Here is a 22647-nt window from a genome sequence, read left to right as displayed (position 1 = left end):
ATCGATATAGTAAGTAAATATGATATAAATAGTGGTGCCATTAGGTCTTTATATTTTTAGGTGATTCTAAACAAAATTAAGTCGAAATTATATAGATTCACATTCAGACACTATAAATCACATAATAAATAATCTAAAAATATATATAAGGATACATTTATCCTTCATTAGTTTAGGAGTTCCCCGTTGAATTCCGGAATACGTGGAATTTTCTGAATAAATTGTAGTAAAATTTACTGTGAATATATGCAATTTACAAATTTATAATGAATTATATATATATTTCGTCTATTTTTTGATAGATAATTTGATGTGTATATATATGTCTATATATACGTCTCCCTATCCGCCCCAAGTTTCCAACACATCCCCCGTTGCCCAAGCAAAGTACCAAACCCGCTGAGTCCGACCCGATCGCCAATCCCTTTCTTCCCGTGTCATCCCTTCTTTGCCTACGGAACCCTCGATTTGGTCGACGCCGCCCTCGCCGTGGATCGATTCCTAGGCGATCGCGCCCTAGAGACGGCCGAGATCGTCGCTGCTGGATGGGAGGAGCGGCTTAGAGAAGAAGAGGCAGAGGCGGCGGCGAGCAAAGCGATCGAGGACGCTCCGGCTTTCAGGCCATCATGTCTGCCGTAGTCTGCGGTAAGAGGTCATCTTCCATCTTCGACGAGCTCCTACACGCTAACACGCCGCCGGCCTCTAAGAGGGTCCGCTGCGCCTCCTCCCCGACCACTTCCCTCCGCGTCTCCCCGTCTCGGGCTTCGCCTTCGTTCGATCTCAACGACGGTGATCTGATTGCGGCTTATCTTGCCCGTCTGAGGTCCCTGTTCCCTGACATGGATCAGCAGGTTGAGTTTTCTTCCTCTCCCTTCTCTATTGATTTCACTTAATTGCAGGTTTTTGGGAATATATTGTGATGCTTGTTTAGGATTGATGATACCTTTATGTACAAAGTTGAAACTTGTATGATGTTCGGATTAATTCTAGAATGATTTGATCTAATTAGCTCGTCATGCACACTGATTCCAGCAATTTTCATGCACAAAATGGTTATGCTCTGGCTTTAAGATGTTTCTTGACGTTTTAATTTTCCTTGGGCAATTGGTGCTTATGGCTGGAGGTATTTATTTTGTAAATTAGGAAGGATGTTAATTATATATTTTCATTGCAAGTAGAATAATGAAAAGATCGATCTTGGTGGATCTGACAAGATAATATTTGAAAGTCTCGGAGTAGTAACTGTGTTATATTTGCTGATGCTGGCAGCTATGGAGTCTTTGGTTATTGTCTTCAATGGACTCATAATACCTTATTGCTCCTGAAACTTTGCTGCACAACATGGTATTGCATGTTGGGAAAGAGTTCTTCCCTTTTCATATTTGCAAGGAAAATTGTTGCTGGTTTTGATTGGTTAACATGTATGAGGATACTTGCCGTGATTGTCCCTATTCTAAGTGCTCATGTATTTGGATTGATTATGAGGAACTCGGAACTACTGCTATTAGCTTATAGCCCTTGATGACAGAGTTTCTGTTGCTGATGAAATCATACAGTTTTTTCTAGTAATCTTGATGCATAAGATAATCCTTAATGTGGCAACTGCTGTTCTTTATGATCGTTGAGGCACGCCACCAATATTTTACACTGAGCTTACCTGCTCTTTAACTATTATTTTTTGGTTCTGTTGGTATGCCTTCTTCAGAAGCTATCTTCATTTCCAATAAGATTGATGATCTTGTTGATAGTAAAAGCAAAAGTGAACGCAAAGATGAATATCTAGTGTGAAGAAGGCTGGTTCATGTCCTGAATTTCAAGGACTGATAGTGTAATTTACCTGATGATAAACAATCCACACACACAATCATTTTGCTAAGATGGCTGTTATATTTGGAGCTTCAAAAATATTGATCAGTGAAAAGTTTGTGCATAGATCTGGATAAAAAATACACAAATATGGTGAACATTATCTACAACTATGGGAGTGCACCCTCATTTCTGTTTCCATATGCCAGTGAGTGACTAGAATTATTCTGTTTTTAGATTATAGCAATTTCTTATCTATAATTGAAGCCACTGGTTGAATTTAGTTGTTTAAGCCTACAAATATTTAACTGGTTTTTGTGGTAAGAGGCATAAGACTGAATTCCTTTCGTTATAGTTCTCTTTTTCCTGCTTAAACTTTAGTTACAATTTGTCGTTAAGTTAGAACATCAATGAGTGACTAGCAAAGCTGTCAGCATTATGCGTGTATGTTAGCACATGTATCACATATGACATCTTCGTATGGCATCTTTCATTATTTGTGCTGGTGAACTTGTGTTCTCCTAACAAAGAAAGTCGCCTGTCCGTGCATTTGGTTTTGAGAAAATCTGTGTAAATTTTGAGGAGATCTAGATAAGAACTTTTATTGCCTAAAATAATGATTTTTATTCTCTGACTTTTGCCTTTGGTTCGTTCAATTACCATTTGAAGAGTTTGGAAGGACTAGCTTTTTGAGGATTGTAAAGTAGTCTGTCTCTTCCATATCAAATTGTGTGTTTTAATTTCCATACTCTGGAAAAATGTTCAAAAACAGAGTACAGGTTTTGTTAGGTATATGATTCTAACATGATCTTTGCTTTTTTTTGTTAGAAGTTATCCATAACTCATCATTCATCCAGAAATCATATTATCTCTGTACTTGTAACTTGTTTTGTTATCTTATCATCTCAGCTCAATGTGATATATTTCTCTTTTTTTCATCTTCCACTTTCACGTTAATTCGTAGGCAAAAGTTTCCAGATTACTGTATATTTAATTCATTTCAACTCTTTTGTTTACTGCATGCCACTAGATCTGGTATAGTGTATTAGACTATCATATATATGTTATCTAAAAATGTTAATAAATTCCTCCAGCTTCTTGAACGGACTCTTGAAGTATCTGGAAATGATTTAGATTCTGCAATAAAGAGTCTGAATGATCTCCGATTAGGGGCAGCAGACTTCAACTTGGTCTCTGGTGTGAGCAAATCTGAAAATGGTGCTGAAATGAATGTTCAACTACCGACTGAAGGTATACTCGCATTCCAAAGTGCACTTCCATATACCACTAGTAGCTTTGGTTGTTGAATATCATAAACTTGCATTGGTATATACTCTTCTTTCCTTCATGTATCTTGCTGCTTTTATACAATGCTTTGATATTATGACCTCAAATTTTCTAATGGGATGAAGATGATTCCAAAGTTTTAATAATCCGTTCAAGTTGTTTCAGTATTTTCTGATATCATATTTTCTTGTAATGGTTCTTATGTCTATATCTCCAAAGGTAATGTTAAAAAGTCGTAGAGAATCTGTAGTTTGGTGCAGGTCACTCAAATCTCCAGGTTTAATTTCTATGGTGTTCTAAGTTATATTCCATCCATGATTTGGAAACCAGAAGCAAATTTAAATGGTCCAGCATCAAGATGACCTCTGTGTTACAAGTAAAAACAAAAAACATAATTTGACCTGGGTATAGGAACCAACTGCATATGGACAATAGCTTTCTGGAAACAATTCGCGAACATAATAATTCTGGAAATAATTCATGAATAATTCAAAGAATGCAATGTAGGCTGGATGAGCTTTTTTTGTTGTTGTTTTGTTTATTTTTGTTGTCCCTCCAAGATTTATTTTCTGGAAAATACCTTTAGCCGTTTTTCTCTTTTCCTACTTTCTGATAATTTGTGAATAACAACTTTGGAACCACAGAATTCTAGACCATTTATATATGCCTATGTATTTGTGTGCTTGGCAGGTACCATGAAAGCAAATGGTGTTGATTCTGCTGCTGCTATAGGTCTACCAAATGTGGATGCTCTTCCAACAGATGGTTCTGAATGGGTAGAGCTATTTGTGAGAGAGATGATGAGTGCTGCCGATATAGATGATGCTAGAACTCGTGCTTCCAGAGCACTTGAGTTTTTAGAGAAGTCCATCATGGCTCGTGCTGGTGCTGAGGTGATAGAAAATCTGCACAAGGTACCTTAGGCTTCTCTCTAACATTGTGACCACATAGAGACATGGAAAATGACATGAGTGTACTTGTTTCTTTATTAAAAATACCAGTCATTTGCAGGAGTATTCTTTTAGTCGTTTGGGACCTCAATTTTTGAAAAGGTAGAGATTAATTTGTTTCTTGTTTCTTTTCGTTTGAATTTGAAACAGGAGAATATGGTGCTAAAAGAACAAGTTGAAGTGCTGCTTCGAGAAAACAGTGTTCTGAAGCGTGCAGTTGCCATCCAGCATGATCGTCAGAAAGAATACGAAGAGAAAAGCCAAGAGTTGCAGCATCTGAAGCAACTCGTCTCCCAATACCAGGAGCAAGTTCGAACGCTAGAGGTACTCAGTTGTGCTGATTCCTTTGTGTTTTTGATTGCCATGAAAAGGTTCCACATCACCGAAAATCCTTGGCTTTTTTTTTGTTTGTTGGTTGGCAGATCAATAACTATGCCCTCTCTATGCATCTGAGGCAGGCTCAGCAAGGCAGTTCCATTCCAGGACGCTTCCATCCGGATGTCTTCTAGGATACACTAGTTGCTCGAGAAATCAGTCTAAACATCTGATTAGTAGGTCTTAGTAGTCTTTTACTGTTTAAGCAAGGTTGAACCTCTAAACACATTGATGTTATGTAATATATACATTTATAATATATTAGATTAAACTGATGTGTTGGAGTTTGGCATGGATCTCTCTTCTTGCATCTTGACCAAATCCTTCATCACGAGAATGTGGAAGGGAATTTTGCTTGTTCTTAATCATCAGTTTGTCTCGGTGAGATCCCATGGCTATCAGTTCTGAGATTTCAATGCAAATGAACATGATGATTGACTCATTAATTTATTTAAGCATATACTATTAGGATAGACTGATGATAGAAGATGTTAAGTACTCTTCTAAACTGGGATATTATAATTTAAGGACATTATGTCTTAAGTTCATTTAAGAACACATAACCACATGTAAACATATTTCACATATATCTTAACACCGTTTCAAGAACAAACTACAAATTGAGACGAGGAATGTCCCAAGAAAGCCCAGATCTCTAGCGTGCACGTCCCCATCAAAACATGAAACCAACTCCAAGGAAGAGCACATCGATATTTTGTGATCTATGCATCAATCTAGTGTTCAAATTCTATCCATGCTACATGGACAATCCTTGGTAACCTGCAGCGGATTCTGACTTGAACAGTTCATTGTCTTCCAGACTCAGTAGCTTCTCTTTGGACACTCCTTTAAGCAGGTCAACCACATCAAGCATTATGGGTCTCTTCTCAGGCTTGCTCTGAGCACAGACGAGAGCAGTAAGCACCATTCTCCGCAACTCTTCTTTCACAAAGTGTCCATTGAGCTTTGGATCCGCAATTTCTTTGAACCTTTGCTTTCGAGCCAGTGGAAGTGCCCATTCTGCGATCGAGTGGTTTGATGTCAAGCTCGACTGATCTATAGGCTTTCTTCCGCTTGCAAGTTCGAGAAGCAGTATCCCGAAGCTGTAAACATCACAGCTTTCTTTGGCCTTCCCCAACATCGCGTACTCTGGTGCGAGATATCCAAGAGTGCCTTTCACTCCTGTGGTAACATGCGTTGCACCATCAGGGATCAGCTTTGCGAACCCAAAATCTGCAACGCGTGCCTGGAACTCAGAGTCCAGCAAAACATTGCTCGCTTTGATGTCTCTGTGGATGATGTGGGGGGTAGCATGGTGGTGGAGATAGCTGCAAAGTAAGAAACATCGGTATGATAGTTTGATAGTAATAGGTGTGTGTGCGTATGTAAGCTTGTAGACTTACGCAATCCCTTCGGCTGATCCGATGGCGATACTCATCCGTCTTCCCCAGTCGAGAAGGCATCCTGCTGCTTGCTGCCCATGGAGATGCGACAGCAAGCTCAAGTTAGGCATGTAGTCATAGACTATGAGACGCTCTTTTCCTTCGGCACAGTATCCGCGTAAGGTCAGCAGATTTGGATGCCTTACTCTTGCCAAAATTTCAATTTCAACAGCAAATTCCATCTCAGCTTTGCTGCTCCATGTTTTTAGCCTCTTCACTGCAATCTACATATGCTTGTAATATATTAGCCCCCATATCATGTATAAAAATAACATGAATTTAAACAAGATTTTGACGCCAAACATGTGATCTACGAAGGTCCTTTCTGCATGCCAGAAGTTGGATGTATGTACATTTGTATGCTTGCTTGCAACAGAAATAAGTGTTCCATGTCAAGAGCAGCCTAATGATCCAAATAATTATGCTGAATTTTTGTGCATATTAGTTGAGAATGTAATTTCGTTTCACTGGCATAGAATTTGTGTCCGTCTATTTCATTTTGCGGGGGGTCAAGTAATATCTTTGTGCTCGCTATCTTATCAAGCACCAATGAAAAGAGTTAAGTAAATTAGTAATACTCAAAGCTTTATCATCTCATCTATGGGTAGATGAGAATGCCAAAGGAGGAAGATAAATATGAGCATTTAACAACCGATAGATTTATACATCAATATCCTAAGCTGCACCCATATCTGACCAAATAAAAAATCCAAAAACTGAGCTAGCAATTTAAATAATAAGAAATTTGATGCCAGAGGAAGAGATGACCTCAAAGAATTTGACGGAAATTTCCACAATATAAGATAAACCTGTTTGGTTGTTTACGTAACCCAAACAGCGAAGCAAACAAATGAAACAAAGTCTTGAACATAATACATTTTCAGAAAAAAGAAATTTGTTTTATCGTCATGCATACAAAAAGGCAGAATTATATTTTAGCCATTTTCCAACTATGAAAATTGACATTGATAGCAGATGGATATTTCTGAATACTCTAATAGATCCCAATATGCCTGCTTGGAAGGCGAGAAGCTGAAGGAGATTTTTTATTTTTAGGAATGCTAATTCGAACATGAAATGATGCATGAAGAAATCAACTATGGCTTTTATCATTCAGGTATCTGGTCTATGATAGCCATGATCCATTCTACTCAATGTGATTAAGTAGTGGACTTTTGATCATTAAAGGGAGGTGCTTTCTTAACAATTGTCCAAGAAATGCTTCTGAAGAGAGATAGCATCAGCTCCCCCTGAATTACCTAGATGCCTCGAAGAGGCTATCAAGCCTGAGGTGGAAACCATTAACCCAAACAACGAAATCCAAACAGCTGAATCTTGCTTCCTTGTACTTGTTGCCAAAAAAAAAAAGATCAGAAAATGCAACTTCCAAGGGATTTATACTCTATCAACCAATTGAAAAGGACAGAAGTTCAAATGGCTAAATTGTTTATGATGCACTGGAAGCTGGACACAGGTGTCTCCTGATTTAGTAATCAGTCATCTTGTAGTTTATTATCCAAAGGTCAACTCTGTACTGATCTCACAAAGTATTGGTTGCTCTGTCACAGATCACAACAATTTATATCTATGGCAATTATGGTGGTTGCATCCACACTGTGCTAACTATTCATCCTAATAACTCTATGTTGCCTTGCCTCAAACATAGAGTTCCCAGCCTATGTTTTGGAAGAATTCCCAGCCTATTCTTGATGAGAAATCTTAGGAGTTAAGAATGAAGAAAAAAAGAAAAGACCTATTTCAACAAAGAAGCAGTCTTCTGATAAGTCAAGTTCTTCACCTGTCACATCATATGATGCAGAGTTTGTAGAGGTTGTAGACTAAGGAAAATTTGACGAACATCCACTCTAGACACCCTAAGTCAAACTTTGATCCGTTTCTTGAATTCCTATCTCAGCCAAATCCAACACCATATCGAAGTATGTGAAGAAAAACCTAGATATTTACATGAAAAATCAGGGATACATGGAGACAGTACCTGCGATCCATCCCAGAGCTGGCCCCAGTAGACGCTGCCAAACCCTCCTTCCCCCAACTTGTTATCGTAATTGAAGTTGTTGGTGGCCGAATGCAACTCCTTGAGAGAGAAAACCCTCCACGTCGGTGCCTCCTTCTTCCCCGGCTCCCTCCTGCGCTCCAAGAAAAAAAGGAAGCAAGTTTTTAGTCTCACCGACCGGTCAAACCTCGACGGATCGCGAAAGCTCATTCCTTTGGTACGAACAGTATCGTCAAGTAACGTACCCATCCGAAGATCTCCCGCAGCAAAACAACGATCCGAAAGCCATTCTCCCCTGTCGATCTACGATTCTCTTTGAAATCTTGGAATCCGAGTGTAGAGATGCCAAGGGATAGGGCATCAGCGAAGCTGGTCCTTGGCCGCCGACACAGCCTCGGCCGCCACGTCCATCTGGAGGGCACAGAACGAGCTGGTTATTTGGAATGGCTGCTTGCTTTCCTATTTCAATCGAAGACGGCAGGTTAGACAGGTCCGCTGTCCCGCGGGAGCATTGTATCAACTTGCCACGCCATGGCGTGGCTCCCTGCCATTGGCCCGTTTGAAGACTACATGACAGCGGAACTGGCAACGGTCGTGTCTTCTTCTTCCTCGGTCTCTCTCTCTCTCTCTCATTGATTGACGGAGGAGCGAGAAGGTGAAGGTGACGGGTCTGACTGATAAATCGAGCAAACTTGTCGGTGACGGAGCGGAGCGTCGTCGGGAGTTGGGCATCCCCTCGCCCCCATGTGATGGCTTAGGGACGAACCACCGGAGCCGCTTCTCCCATTGGCCGCGGAGGGCAAGCTCGGTCCAGCTTTGAGGTGGCCCCCGTTGACCTGACTCCTCCGCGCCCAGACGATGAGATGCCCGGACTAATTACAAACATCCCTAATCTCACTTTATCGATGAAAGATATGACACTTGCTGTTAATTTAAAAATAATTAAATTAATAAAATATTTTAATATACGATCGAGTAGATTGGAAGTTAAAAGATGAGTCATAGTTTATGGTACTTCAAATAATATCATCGAAATTATATTTTAAGGTTGAGCGTCGTATGAATGTAGTGGACACGATGATAAGAGATAAAATTGAGGATCGAAACTTTGTCATCAACGATGATCGCTATGAGGTTATTAGAGTCATCTCTAGAGTTATCATCCTCCATCTCGAGACGAAGAGAGTATCAATAATGGACGTAAAAAAATATGTGTAACGATAATAGAGCCGAAGTGAAGATCTTACTCTTTCACTTTTTATTTTATTAAAGTATTTATTGATTTTGAGTTTTTACATCATTCATATTATCGATATGATTAAGGAGAAATGATATTAACTATTTTATTTTTATAATTATAAAGATATCAATATAAAATTTTTAATATATAAAAATTAAAATATTAAAATTAAATTAATTATAAAGATAATGTACAATTAGTCCGATACCAAATGTGCAGTGAGTTCATCTTCCCGCCGGTCATTGTCATTCATGAAACCTCGCAACAATGTTGCTGTTGGATCGGTCCGACGAAGTGGGTGCGGCCCACTGCTCCTGACGCAGCCGCGTCCCCCACCACACTGGCATGCGTGACATGGAGATGTCGCTCGACGTCTGTCACAAGGAGGAAGACGCTTGTTCCCAGAACTTACCGTCTCCAAGTTGTTCTGCTTGTGACACAGACATGCATTACCTTTGGAGGCAGCAATATATATATATATATATATATATATATAAGTTGAGGTGTCCGATCTGATCCAAGATGGCATCTCCGGTACGAATGACCAGTGACAGCCCTGTGTGGGACCAACACTGGGGTCAGAGTGTCCTCCAATAAATGGACGGGTGGGTGGTTACGGTAACGAAGAAACCGGTCGACGAAGTTAGTTTGGACAAACGAGCAAATCATACCGAACGTCAAGAATTCCACGTGGGACCCAATGGGTTGTCCGCTCACACATTTAAACTTTCTCAACGTTAAGAACTCTCAATAATCTTTTTCAAGTGCAATTAAAATGCCACGTGGCATAATTTTTATTTTTTTATAAAAAAATAAGAGACGAAAATAGAATTCGAGTTAAGAATCTTTGGATAGATTTTCCATAACACGATATATAGTGTAGCTCAAAATAACGAGGGTCTTTTAAGATATCAATATAGTTTGATATTCTAAAAATATATATAATTTATCTATTCTTTCTTGATTATTTCATCGATAGTTAGTAAATATGATGATGCTAACAAAACGACAATCTTACAAGTATATTTTGTATGTACCTTACAAGTGGATTTAAAAAATCTCATAAATTAATTTAGATTACAAGTGAGATTTTTGCTGACGATGTTGAGATCAAATTAGCCATCGGAGATGAAAAATTATGACACACGAAGCAAAGTTATCATGCAAAAAATGCTAGTTTGGGCCAATCCACTTAGGACTCGTTCTTATAGTTTACACAAATGTGTTTTTCTAGTGATACATACGTAAAATATTTTGATTTCTTTGTAGAATCATAAATATTTGAATCCCTAAGTTCAAGAGGTGAACTTTAAACAATGGATGGTAGAATCCATTACTCAACCGATCCGTACCGGTTTGTATTAATTAAAAATCGGCATATCTCATTAATCCCTTCCGATTTGACGGTAATACATTATTCATTCATCATGGACGACCATACAAAGCTCTTTTTAAGTAAAGCCTATCGTTTCATTGCTCGAGTCAATTCTAGCTTTATTGAGTCAACATCACATAGTCTTAATCTTAAAGTAAAATAAGAAACTTATATCTTCATCAACCACGTCACGAAGAAGAAGTGATCTTTGTCGATAGGATCGGATAGCTAACTCTCCATCGATTCAAAAGTATTAATCAACATATGTGCCTAATTGTACAGTGTCAAGTCACTCCAACTCCACTTCATCATTTTCCAACCTACCATGGAGGCATGGAAGTCTTAACACGAAAGATGGTCCAAATTTAGATAGATACAACGATGTGACTTACGTCGCATGCAAGTAATTAGAACGGTCACACATATCTCCATTTCGCACTCAATGAGTCATCACCAACGATTCATCTCGTTTGGTCCTTTGCATCACTTTTCCACGTCAAACTAATGGACTCTACCTTCACCTTAATTGATGATCATTTGAAAAATATTTTGATTTGATGATTAATTATTTTAGATGAAAAAAAAGAATCTAAGTCCATAATACAAATTAAACCAAGAAATGCGAATGATATTTTTACGATAAAGATTTTGATCATGTTATTGTATATTCTGATTGTTCGATATTTTGAGGATTCGGATTTAATCTCGATTTGACATCCGAGCTTATCGTAACTTCGATGTCAAAAAATTAAGAGATTTTAGAGGTATATATTCCAAACTTGTAGAAGATAAAGAAAGTGTTCCTTAGAGTCTTTTTATAAATAGTTCAAATAAACTATTGATTTATGGGATGAGCGTACGAAATCATCGAGTATTGACGAGACGAATGGTCCGATAAAATGTCAGGATGTGTGGGCGTCCGACAAACATGAGATTGACGAGTGAGTCGATGTCAAGTTGACGTCGAACTCTATCAGCCACAACAAGTCTGAAAACTCAAGCTATTTAGCGCAGAGAGGCTGATGATATATCTCGAAGGTCAGCAACACAAAAGTCCAAACGAAGAAAGCTGTGGTGGAGCCTTGCCATTTAATGCGATGGGCTTCGTCGAACGGAATTGAGTTGTGTTATTCCACATGTGGAAGTCAATGCTTACCCAATCGATCTCACGCACAAATCGTTTGAAATACTTGTTTTCCTAAGTCAAATTATCGTAAGAATTTTGACCAAGTTGATGCATATATAATAAATAGTGAATGGGGTGCAATGAATCAATCGATGATAGTCAAATTTGAATGATGATAACGATCCAAACGTATTGAAAGTGTATCTATCTTATTTTAAACCTAATTATTCTTTCAAAAGAGAGTTTAAGTGTTTGAAATCATCTACGTTATTTTAAGCATGATCAAAATCACATGCATGTTTTATGCAAGTTATTGACATGAATAAAATGCTATAATCATATAACTCGCCTTTGTAAAATAATTGACATTCTGAGGTTAACTTAGCTCGCTTGAATATAATATTTATGCTTAGATGTTAGGGTTAGGTGTATGAATGAGTCTTATGCTTGTTAAACTAGGGAGGGAATTCGGGTTTAGGGATGGGAAACCAAAAGTTTCCCAATGTTGTACTTATTAGAGGATTCTGTAGAATAGAAAGAAAGTTAGAACAATATTTGTTATGATGCGTCGTTTATAGTGTGTTGAAATAATAATTAAGTTGAGATCATAATAAAAATAAAAAAATTATATGAGTTATGTGTATTAAAACGTTATGGTTATGAATATAAGATAACTACTACTCGCCTTGAGCTTGGGACGATCGATTGCATCGTTGAATCAATATTCGATCAACACTACATATCAATACCTACGATTAAATATTCATACGGTATCTTTAGTATACATATCAATACCTATTAAATCACGATGTTTCATTATTATTGACAAGTGTAATATATAAATATAGATATTCATGGACTTTGGATCAATTTAATTTTTTTACTTTTTTTAGAAAATTAAACTACATTACTATGTTAAAAGGCACATAATCATTCTCCTTCAAAAGAAAAACCATTATACCGAAACTTATCATAACTATTAGCTCTACCAAAATTCGATATATATATATATATATATATATATATATATATATATATATATATATATAAATAATATTATTTTATACTAAAAAGACGATTCGGTTTCTCCGCCATCTCGCCGCCGCTGCTTCGCAGCAGGCGGTGCTGACACGCGCCACCGACCTCGAATTAATTTTCCATGGCGCGCCGCCGCCCCCTCCCCGCCTCGTGCTCGACCGTCGGATGGAGCCCCGCTCGATCTCGGTCCCTCCGTCCCCCCGTGTCGGAGGTGGCACTGCCGTGGCGAGGGAGAAGACGCGGGCGTTGGTGGCGTCATGGCACCTCACGTGCCTTGGAACGCACACAAGACGACAAAACCATGATAATTCAATATAATTATATATATATATATATATATATATATATATATATATATATATATATATATCTCAATCATTGCATCGCACCGCTAATGCGCTGTCGGCCGCGGCACGTGTCGACTGCCTGCCGTCGACACGCTCTCCGTTCCCTTTCCCTGCTTTTTCTTGCGTTATTATTCTCTCCGTTTATTCTGCGACCTCCGTTACGCGTTTTAGCATCTTTTTCTCGTCGACGCGTTATTGTTATTGTTATTATTATTATTATTATTATGACAAATACCTGAAAATTTTATTTTTTTAAGCATAAAGCTCCTACTTTTTAATCCTAATTATAAATTAAAATCCCGATCCAATCAATTAACATACTACAGTAAAAATAAATTAAATATAATATATAATAATGTAAACTTATGTTAAAAATTTAATAATTAGAAAAAAAATCTGAAAGTCATATATTTTTTAAATATATCTAAGGCCATGTAAATATTTCAAATATCAGTTTAAAGTATAAAAATAATGCCATTTTCAATTTTTGTTTATTATATTGAAACATTATATTAAAATATTTATTTAAAATTTATATATTTTAAAAATATTTTTATAATTTATTAGTATTTTTATTTGAATAACCAAATAGATTAATTATTGTAATCAATTGTCACAAATCTCTTAACTGACGGCGTCATGTAAATTTGTCGTTTCCTCGCACTTTCCTTGTTGTGGACTCTCTCTCTTCTCCACCGTCCTTTATTAGTTATTGGATAAGCTACCAAGCAGCGCCGAGCTTGACGTGTTCGCCGCCTGCCGGCACGCGCTATATATCATACGGCCTACGCAACCCCGGCAAAGTTTCCTGGCATACGATCCGTGGGAGTTTCGGGGAGGGAGCTCCGCGGGAGGAGAGGTGAGGGAGAGATGGAGGTGGAGAGGCAGCTGCCGCCGAAGAAGGCGGCGAGGAAGCCGAAGGAGCGGCCCTTCCGAGGCATACGGATGCGGAAGTGGGGGAAGTGGGTGGCGGAGATCAGGGAGCCGAACAAGCGGTCCAGGATATGGCTCGGCTCCTACTGCACCCCGGTGGCCGCCGCCAGGGCCTACGACACCGCCCTCTTCTACCTCCGGGGCCGCGCCGCCCGCCTCAACTTCCCCGACGACATCTCCGTGAGCGACGACGCCGACCACGAAGCGATCGCCATGTCAGCCGCGTCGATCAGGAAGAAGGCCGCGGAGGTGGGCGCCAAGGTCGACGCGCTCCAGATGAGCGGGGGCGGGGCGGCCGTCTTTTGCTGTCAGGAGGACAAGCGTCGGCAGGCGGAGAAGCGGTACAAGAATCCAGACCTTAATCAGGCGCCGGGCCCCGAGAACTCCGACGACGAGTGGAGCAGCAGCTTGCAGTAGACGCATGGGTACATATGACCATGTATCTGGTTGCAGTAGTTCTGTTCTCGCATGCCATCCTCAGGAAGAAGGAAGAAGACACATGTCAATACACTGATAACCGAAGTAGGGTTTTTGTCTTGTTGGATTTCTAGTTGTACTTGTTGATTTGCTGGGAAGGAATCCACGGGAACAATAACAGCGACAAGGAGAAGAGGAGTCATTGGTCTGTAGTTCCTTTGTGATGCAGCTTCTCTTGGAGATGAACTCGATCGATGTAAAGAGCTTTTAATGATATACCAATACTTCCAACTTCGTTTGCCATGCCAAAGCTTTCATATTGCTTTCACCTGCTTGTCTCCTTGCAGATGGATAGATTCTTTTGTAGTTAACACCATGTCTTGAAATAAATCAAGCTTTAGGAAAGCAGCTAAAGAGAGAGAGAAGGAAAGGCTGGAACTTTAGGACATGGATCATATCACGCTCCAAGTTATTGCATGCCAAACAGCTCAAGATCGTATCCTTCGTGTGTCACGTTTGAGGAACAAACACAAAAGCATAAAACTGCAGAAGAATAATCTATATGAGTATATGGCAGACATAAAACTTGGAATCCGAATAATCTTACACCCATCGAGTATCTTTCCTTTGGAGGAGCTGTGAAAAGATTCCTGAGACTCCTGTTGATGCTGTAAATTGCGATATTTATATGCTTCATATGTATCTCCTCGAGCGTGTGTCTTATCCACCCAAAAGACGAGCATGAGATACGAAGCCAAAGAAGAGAGAAGAAAAATACATGGGATTACAAGTAATCCCGGTTAACGCACACGGATTTAGGATCGGTGGTTTTGCTTAAAGAACGCAAAGGGAAATGATGTGCGACGGGGAAGAGAAAGGATGAGTACGTACTCGGTGCGTCGACAAAGAGCTTAATATATTACGTATGGATGGATGTGTCATTGGTTGTATCGCTCTGTTCCTCCCTCTGATTCCTAAAGTTCCATGATCTTTTGTCTTTTGTAAGATTCGTGTGTGAAACAGCATACTTGCAGATCGTCTTCATTCGTGAGTTCTGTGCACTCGAAAGCTTGCTGTCATGCATGGAGAACATGAAGATTAGTGGCCTATCATTATTGTTTGGATCAGTCTTGGATACATTTACCTCGAATCCCTCTGCTCCATTGCTTCCGTGTATTCGTATCGGAAGTCCTTGATCTGGCATCTGGTCCATTTGAAAGTGAAAGAGGAGTCATCAAAGCACTTGGGAAATAGATGGTGACCCTGAAATCCTTTTAAAAAGTGTTGGAACATCTCTTCTTCTCCCTGCCATTCTTAGCCACCATTTGGAGTTGCTTGTGCCACACGAGATTCAATTGAGTTGATCTATAGGACCGGAGTGGATCTATTAATATTATTAATTTTAGCTTAAGAATTTTAAGTCGATGATTAACTCAATAGCTTAAGTTACTTTTTTGGGTATGATGGTGTTTAATTTCCAGATACTATAATATTCTTCACAGATCACATTATTAACCCAACAAGAATCAGACAACTTGGGCCAACGAGCTCACCCATCTGATTCTGCTGCACCAGTGAAACCTTATCCTTCGATGAGCCCATCATGGACCCACCAGGGCGGCCTCCCGCTGTGAAAGGTGCGGCTCACAAGCGTGTGCCGGTTCCGGGTTCAGGTTTCTCGGAACGGCAGACCAATCTTATGCGGTGGGACCCACGCGGGTGCCAAGAGACCAATGAGGATGCATTCGTAAACCCTGTTGTTTTTGGGACAGGCGATTCGAATCGCCCGACTCATCAGCACGTTACGCTTTGATTCGTAACTCCAACCCCCCTGATTCCGACACGTACGCACCCCCTCGCCCTGTCCGCCGGCATTAGCCCGGGGCGGGCCATCGTACGGTCCACGTCGCTTACCTCACCTCATCCGACGGCGGAGGCTGCCGTGTTAGTTGGATTAGGGTTTGCGACGTGCCCCCGCGATTTAAACCCTTGTGCGGCCTCCGGCGCGGTTGCGGTTGCGGAGGCTGCTCTTGCGAAACCTTCTCTCCCTTTCCAAACCCTTACAAGAACCCCGTCGATATTCCTCTCCAATTCTTTCATCCAGCAACCGGAATTGTTTAGGTGTTTGTTGTCGTTGTTGTTGTTGTTGATCGCTTAGGGTCAGCGGAAGAGCCGGGAAGAAAAAGGCTTTGTTGTCTTCTAGATCGTGAGGGGCAAATGGCGCAGGTCCCGCTTCAGCCGCAGGCAGCGGTCCCCGGCCCGGCTGAAGGCGGTGGCGGGGCCCAGTTCTCATCGACGTCGTTGTACGTCGGCGACTTGGACCCGGGCGTGACGGACGCGCAGCTGTATGATGTTTTTAGCCAGATCGGGGCGGTGGTGTCCGTCCGCGTCTGCCGCGATATGAATACTCGCTTCTCTCTCGGTTATGCCTATGTCAACTACAACGATGCCGCGGATGGTCAGTTGGAATTGTTCTTTGGCTCTCTTTGTTCCTCTGGAATCTGTTCATGTGGCTGTTGCTCGGTCTTGTCTTGTTTTGTGTCAATGCCCCCTAACTATTGCTTTAGCATTGGCATACTGTTATCGGGATTGCAGTTATTTGTCCTGCATTGAAGATTAATAATTGATATAGGGAATTGTGGAAGAACACCAAATAATTATACTGTATTGCCAATGTAAACATTTCTTTGGATGCTATTTTTTGATAGTTTACCTCATATTTTGGCTTACCGTAGACAGTCTTATTTTCAATTTATACGCCATATTGATTGAGCCATGCTAATTGGTCATCTTTTTTTTATTTTTTGTTTCTGTGGACTATCATGGTGGTAGAACCATGTCATACTGGTATGGTCAGTAATGGGTATATGTGAGTTGCAAGTGATTTATTGGTAAGAATCTAACTAGGATTTGTAGGAATTAATTAACTGGTGACATTAAGTTTTGCCATGTCATTAGCCATTTATTGTTTAGTGTTTAGTGTTTAGTGTATCTTGTCTCTTGTTTTCCATGTTAGCACATCTAGATTTCTCTTTACAGAAGCTGACCTCGTTACTTGCTGTTGCATGTGAACATCCTGATGCCAAGGTGTGAACTACTTGTTTGAGGCTATTTGTTGTTGTGGCTTCATACAGTTTGAAGGAGTCATCAAGTTATTATTCTTAGGGATTGTCCGTGTCTGAACGTGAGGCCGATTCAGAATGGTGGATTACTAGCTAGATGATGATGCAACTTCATGTTATCATTAACAGTAGTATTGTCTCATCACCCCAGAACATGATTGTTAATAAACTCTTTTCATACATTGATCATTGTATGTCTTGTTTTTCTTTTTTACCACTAGATAATCACAAGACTTTTCTTGGGTGGGGAAAAATTAAGATGAAGCATAGATTATTGGTTGGGATGTCTTGCTTTCAGTAGTGCCCATGAACAAGAAACCCACAGTTGCCTTTCTGAATTGTATGACGTTAAATATGAGCTTCTGCCCAAAAAATCACTTGTCTTGAAGCTGCTTGCAACAAGAAGTTATTGTCCAGCCCACCCCCTCCCCACCGGGCTACACAGACCCCTGGATGCCTACTGATGCTAGTAATGGATCAAATTAACATTATGTTGAGGATCTTAGTTGAGATCTGTCCAGCACCAAAAGCCTAAATTTGTTGTTAAAATTACCCAGGCTTTTTTTCCTGGATGCCTTATAATCCATAATATTCAAAGGTTTCTGACCTTCAACATATGCTGGTGTGCACTAGAAGGTTGTAGCATTGTTGGAATCATTGAAACTTACTCTCCGTTGAGCTCTGTTTTTTTTAGAATAATGGCACCTTGTGGGTGCTTAGATTCATTTTAAGGCTAAATCACTGATTGCTTGAACTGGAATATAATTTCTTAATAGACTTTTATGTTCATGTAACTCCTTGCTTGGAATTCTTTGGGAATCTTCACATTGTTCATCTGAATATTACCAAGTATCTTAGTTTTTTTTATTTTTTGCGATGTATCATAATATGCATGCGTGTGTTTTTGTTTCTTCTTTGACACTGACTTTAAACATGTTATATTGATTAGGATATTCTGTTTCTTCTTTGTATGTGCATGTCTCTGACAATTACATTTGACATGTCTTAAATTCATGAACAATCTAAATTATGAAAGTTCTTTTCACTTTGACTTCATTTTCTGTTAGGTATTGATTTTTATTGATATGTAAATCATCTGTTTCAGTAGAATCATGAGAATTCATGATCCACTACCCATTTTGAATCTTGATGCCAACTTATGAAGATGATATAGATTGAAGTGCTTATACTGCATTGGTAGAAAGTTATGTATGCTATTTATTGACTCTGTTAAGTGCCTGTTGGCAGCTGCAAGGGCACTGGAAGTGCTTAATTTCATGCCTCTCAATGGGAAGACTATTCGGATAATGCATTCAAATCGTGATCCTAGCACACGTAGAAGTGGGACTGCCAACATATTTATCAAGGTACAATTTTCGTGATCTTCTCTTGGATCATTGGAACTTGAATTAATGAGTTGATTTTCGTGACACTTTATGTGTTTCAACAAGTAGTTATTGTGTTTATATCTTTACATGTTTTCTGACTTTGTTTTGTTTTGTTTTGTTTTGTTGCAGAATTTGGACAAGTGTATCGACAACAAAGCACTGTATGATACATTTTCTGCGTTTGGGAATATTCTTTCTTGCAAGGTTGCAACAGATGCATCTGGTCAGTCAAAGGGCTATGGCTTTGTCCAGTTTGAACAGGATGATGCAGCACAAAATGCAATTGAGAATCTAAATGGCATGCTATTGAACGATAAGAAAGTTTTTGTTGGGCCCTTTATTCGTAAACAGGAAAGGGAGAATGCTGCAAGCAACATAACATTTAGTAATGTATTTGTAAAAAATCTCTCAGAGTCTACAACAGAAGATACTCTTCAAGAAGTTTTTGGTGAATTTGGAAAGATCACTAGCTGTATTGTAATGAGAGGGGAGGATGGAAAATCAAAATGCTTTGGCTTTGTTAATTTTGAGAATCCTGATGAAGCTGCTCAGGCTGTTCAGGAACTTAATGGGAAGAAATTTGATGATAAGGAATGGTATGTTGGAAGAGCACAAAAAAAGTCAGAGAGAGAACAGGAACTTAAAGAGAAGTTTGACCAGAGTAAGCAGGAGTCTTCTGAAAAATTGGAAGGGGTTAACTTGTACTTGAAAAACTTAGACGATAACATTGGTGATGATAACTTGAGAGAATTGTTCTCAGGGTTTGGGGCAATTGCTTCTTGCAAGGTTGTTTTTAATTTGTTTAATTTGATTTCATTGTTCTCTCATTCCATTATAATTTGCTTGTTGCTGCATTATGTACTTGTAAAACTTTTATAGGTTGTGCGTGACAAAAATGGTGTGAGCAAGGGATCTGGATTTGTTGTTTTTCAGTCTCCTGATCATGCTTCTCAAGCAGTAAGTCAAAGTCTGGAAGTTGCAACCTCACTTTGGGTTACTGTATACTGTTTGTTGATTCAATGTTTAAATTTGTTGTAGCTTTTGGAGATGAATGGCAAAATGATTGGCAATAAACCACTTTATGTTGCACTAGCACAACGCAAGGAAGACAGAAGAGCAAGATTGCAGGTAATTTCTTTGAAGTCTACATGATAGTTCTGTATCATCATATGAGCTATATGCTTGGAGATAAGAGACCAGTGTAATATTAATATTATCTCATTCAATGGTATACAATAACAAATTCAAGTTGCCAACCATGTGGGGTAGTCAGCAGGAACAACGGTGAAGTCTCGTTTCAGTTATATCATGGAAATGTTTTAAATGAACTTTTAGGGGTTGATTTATTTTCATATTCTAATTGAAGTCTCTTGTGCTTTTTACCTCATGAAAAGTGTTTAATTATAATGGAAAGTGATGAATTCTGACATTATGCATATTCCAATGTATATATCTTACAAATTTTGTTATCCTTTTCATATGGTCATAAATAATGTGGTAAGTTTCATTGGTTGCCTGTTTGCTCCTTTGCCAGGCTCAATTTTCACAAATGCGACCTGTGGTGATGCCGCCTTCAGTTGCTCCTCGTGTTCCATTGTATCCTCCCGGTGCTCCTGGGTTAGGACAACCACTTTTCTATGGTCAACCACCTGCACTTGTTCCTCCTCAGGTAGCATCTGTCACCCAAAACAAAGTTTAGTTGTATGTTTTGTGGTAAATCATTCTTTTGACTAGTTTGTGCTCCTTTGTGATGCAACTTAATTTTTCATGGCCGTGTTTATTACATGCATCTCTCAACTTTAAGATTGAACCTTTAAGGTTGTTGCAGTAGAATTTGCTGAGAGTATCCTCACCAATAAGGTGGCATTTGGTTCAATGAATTTGGTCAGAGGCACCATAATGGATCAGTTTACATAGTGGTATTTTGGTTTTAATCAACAATGCATACAAATGGAATAAAATATAGATATTTAAATGAATTATAAAATGGTTTAATTATTGATATTGCTAGTGTATTGAGATATGGATTTTGATCAAAGAACAAAATCTCAGTTTGGTGTAAAAACTGGTTGACTGCCAAATTTTGATACTACACTGGTACCATTAAGTGTACTAATGGTTGGTTGCAACTGGACTACTACAAGCACACGGAGTTGTCACAAGAGCAGTACCTTCTGACACAGGAGAGGCGGGGGCCATGTGGGGAAGAGAAAAAAGTAAAGAGAGGAAAAAGGGTTAGAGTAGTTACCAGTATGGGCAATATGGTTATATGCTTACTATATGTTCTTCAATTGCAAAGTCTAACCGAAAGCCTACTTGATCAATTATGTAAAGGTGTTTCATGTGGTAAGTTATGTGTTGCAATGCTCTGTTCATGTTGTGTTTTGTTGGTGTGATTCTTTTTGAGGCCATTAACCATGCAACAGGCCCCCTTGAACATATTGTAACTAGCTTTACTGTGAATAAATCTGAAGAAATTGCTTGTTTGATATGAAAAAAATTCCAATTGCACACATTTTCAAACCATTAGGGTCCCATTGCCATGGGTATATGTTTTTATTTCGAGAATCTTCCATAAGATAGTATCACTTTAAGGAGAACTAAAATGATGTGTGTTCCAATGACATTTTTCTTACAGCCTGGATTTGGCTTCCCTCATCCCCTTGTTACTGGAATGAGACCTGGAGCTGCTCCTTTTCCCAATTTCTTTATCCCGATGGCCCAACAAGGTCAGCAGGCCCAACGTCCTGGTGGTAGACGAGCAGGAGCAGGTCCACTGCAACTGACACAGCAGCACCCTATGCAAATGATTCAACAGCAGGTGTGTGATAAAACTTTTTGCACTGAGTGCAGGTTCCGGTTTCTCATAACCATCACTCTTCCCGTGCATATTGTCACAAATTAAAAAGCCTCTGTGATAGCATATAGTGAGAATCTGAATGTCGCAGATGCTCCCAAGGGGTGGACGTCCTTACCGCTATCCACCTGGGCGTGGCATGCCGGAAGTCGGCAATCCTGAAGGGATGTTCTCTCCCCCCTATGACATGGGTGGTATGCCCGCAAGGCATGCTGGCATGTCACAACCTGTTCCGGTAGGAGAACTGACTTCGGCTCTCGCAAATGCTACACCAGAGCAGCAGAGACTGGTAAGGAAGGTCCAATAGTAACTTGTGGGTTTGTCTGTGCGTGAAGCATGTTAGTTCTTAAGATAATATGGATTTGCATCACTGGGTAGGTAGTATAACCGAGTGTGTTGTTTCTTTACATTTCAGATGCTGGGTGAGAGCCTCTATCCTCTCGTGGATCAGTTAGAGCACGGGTATGCTGCGAAAGTAACTGGCATGCTCCTTGAGATGGACCAGAACGAAGTATTACACTTGCTGGAATCTCCTGAAGCGCTGCAAGCCAAAGTAGTGGAGGCTATGGGAGTCTTGAGAAGTGTTGTTCAGCAGCAGCAGGTTGCAAACCATTTAGCTGGTCTGTCGTTGAATGATGTTTCCTGAGCTGATATACATATCGCGACTCCTTGGGCGGGGGAGCCCGTTTTGATTTAGATGTTTGGGTTGATTTTTCTTGAACTATTCAGTTTGCTACTTGATAGAATGGGATTTTTTTCTCTTTTGTCTTTCTCTATTAGTTATTTCGAGAGTGATTTTAGACTTCTTGGACGCCTATCAGCAAGCATTGCTTTAGTGCTCCGTTCTTACTATGCGCCTATCTTTTATTCTTAGAGATCGGGCTGTTCAGGCATGAGCTTGAAAAGGACGAGGTTACCTAGATTGAATTC

The 22647-nt window shown here is 39.7% G+C and overlaps 4 protein-coding genes across 4 annotated transcripts; 3 read left to right on the top strand and 1 right to left on the bottom strand.

The window, feature by feature from the left end:
- Positions 1-340: 340 nt before the first annotated feature.
- Positions 341-4693, top strand: LOC103983196 (uncharacterized). Its single transcript, XM_009400391.1, has 5 exons — positions 341-851; positions 2901-3057; positions 3784-4007; positions 4194-4367; positions 4466-4693. Exons 1-5 carry the CDS (start codon positions 627-629, stop codon positions 4550-4552), a joined length of 867 nt encoding a protein of 288 aa, XP_009398666.1. The 5' UTR covers positions 341-626; the 3' UTR covers positions 4553-4693.
- A 293-nt stretch (positions 4694-4986) lies between these two features.
- On the bottom strand, positions 4987-8324 carry LOC135610780 (PTI1-like tyrosine-protein kinase At3g15890). The gene is made up of 4 exons (XM_065105692.1): positions 8120-8324; positions 7857-8007; positions 5822-6084; positions 4987-5746 (listed from the first exon to the last, which is right to left on the bottom strand). The coding sequence occupies exons 1-4, from the start codon at positions 8233-8235 to the stop codon at positions 5176-5178; spliced, it is 1101 nt and encodes a 366-aa protein (XP_064961764.1). The 5' UTR covers positions 8236-8324; the 3' UTR covers positions 4987-5175.
- A 5409-nt stretch (positions 8325-13733) lies between these two features.
- On the top strand, positions 13734-14653 carry LOC103983198 (ethylene-responsive transcription factor ERF011). The gene has a single exon (XM_009400394.3). The coding sequence runs from the start codon at positions 13871-13873 to the stop codon at positions 14348-14350; it is 480 nt and encodes a 159-aa protein (XP_009398669.2). The 5' UTR covers positions 13734-13870; the 3' UTR covers positions 14351-14653.
- Positions 14654-16285: 1632 nt separating this feature from the next.
- LOC103983199 (polyadenylate-binding protein 2) lies at positions 16286-22476 on the top strand. The gene is made up of 9 exons (XM_009400395.3): positions 16286-16808; positions 18721-18839; positions 18990-19646; positions 19740-19817; positions 19899-19988; positions 20395-20529; positions 21499-21681; positions 21809-22006; positions 22133-22476. Exons 1-9 carry the CDS (start codon positions 16568-16570, stop codon positions 22361-22363), a joined length of 1932 nt encoding a protein of 643 aa, XP_009398670.2. The 5' UTR covers positions 16286-16567; the 3' UTR covers positions 22364-22476.
- The last annotated feature ends 171 nt before the right edge of the window (positions 22477-22647 follow it).

Source organism: Musa acuminata, chromosome BXJ2-4, assembly GCF_036884655.1.
Source record: "Musa acuminata AAA Group cultivar baxijiao chromosome BXJ2-4, Cavendish_Baxijiao_AAA, whole genome shotgun sequence".
Lineage (NCBI taxonomy): Eukaryota > Viridiplantae > Streptophyta > Magnoliopsida > Zingiberales > Musaceae > Musa > Musa acuminata.
Note: the sequence above shows the minus strand (reverse complement) of the source record. Positions and strands in the feature narration are given on the sequence as shown.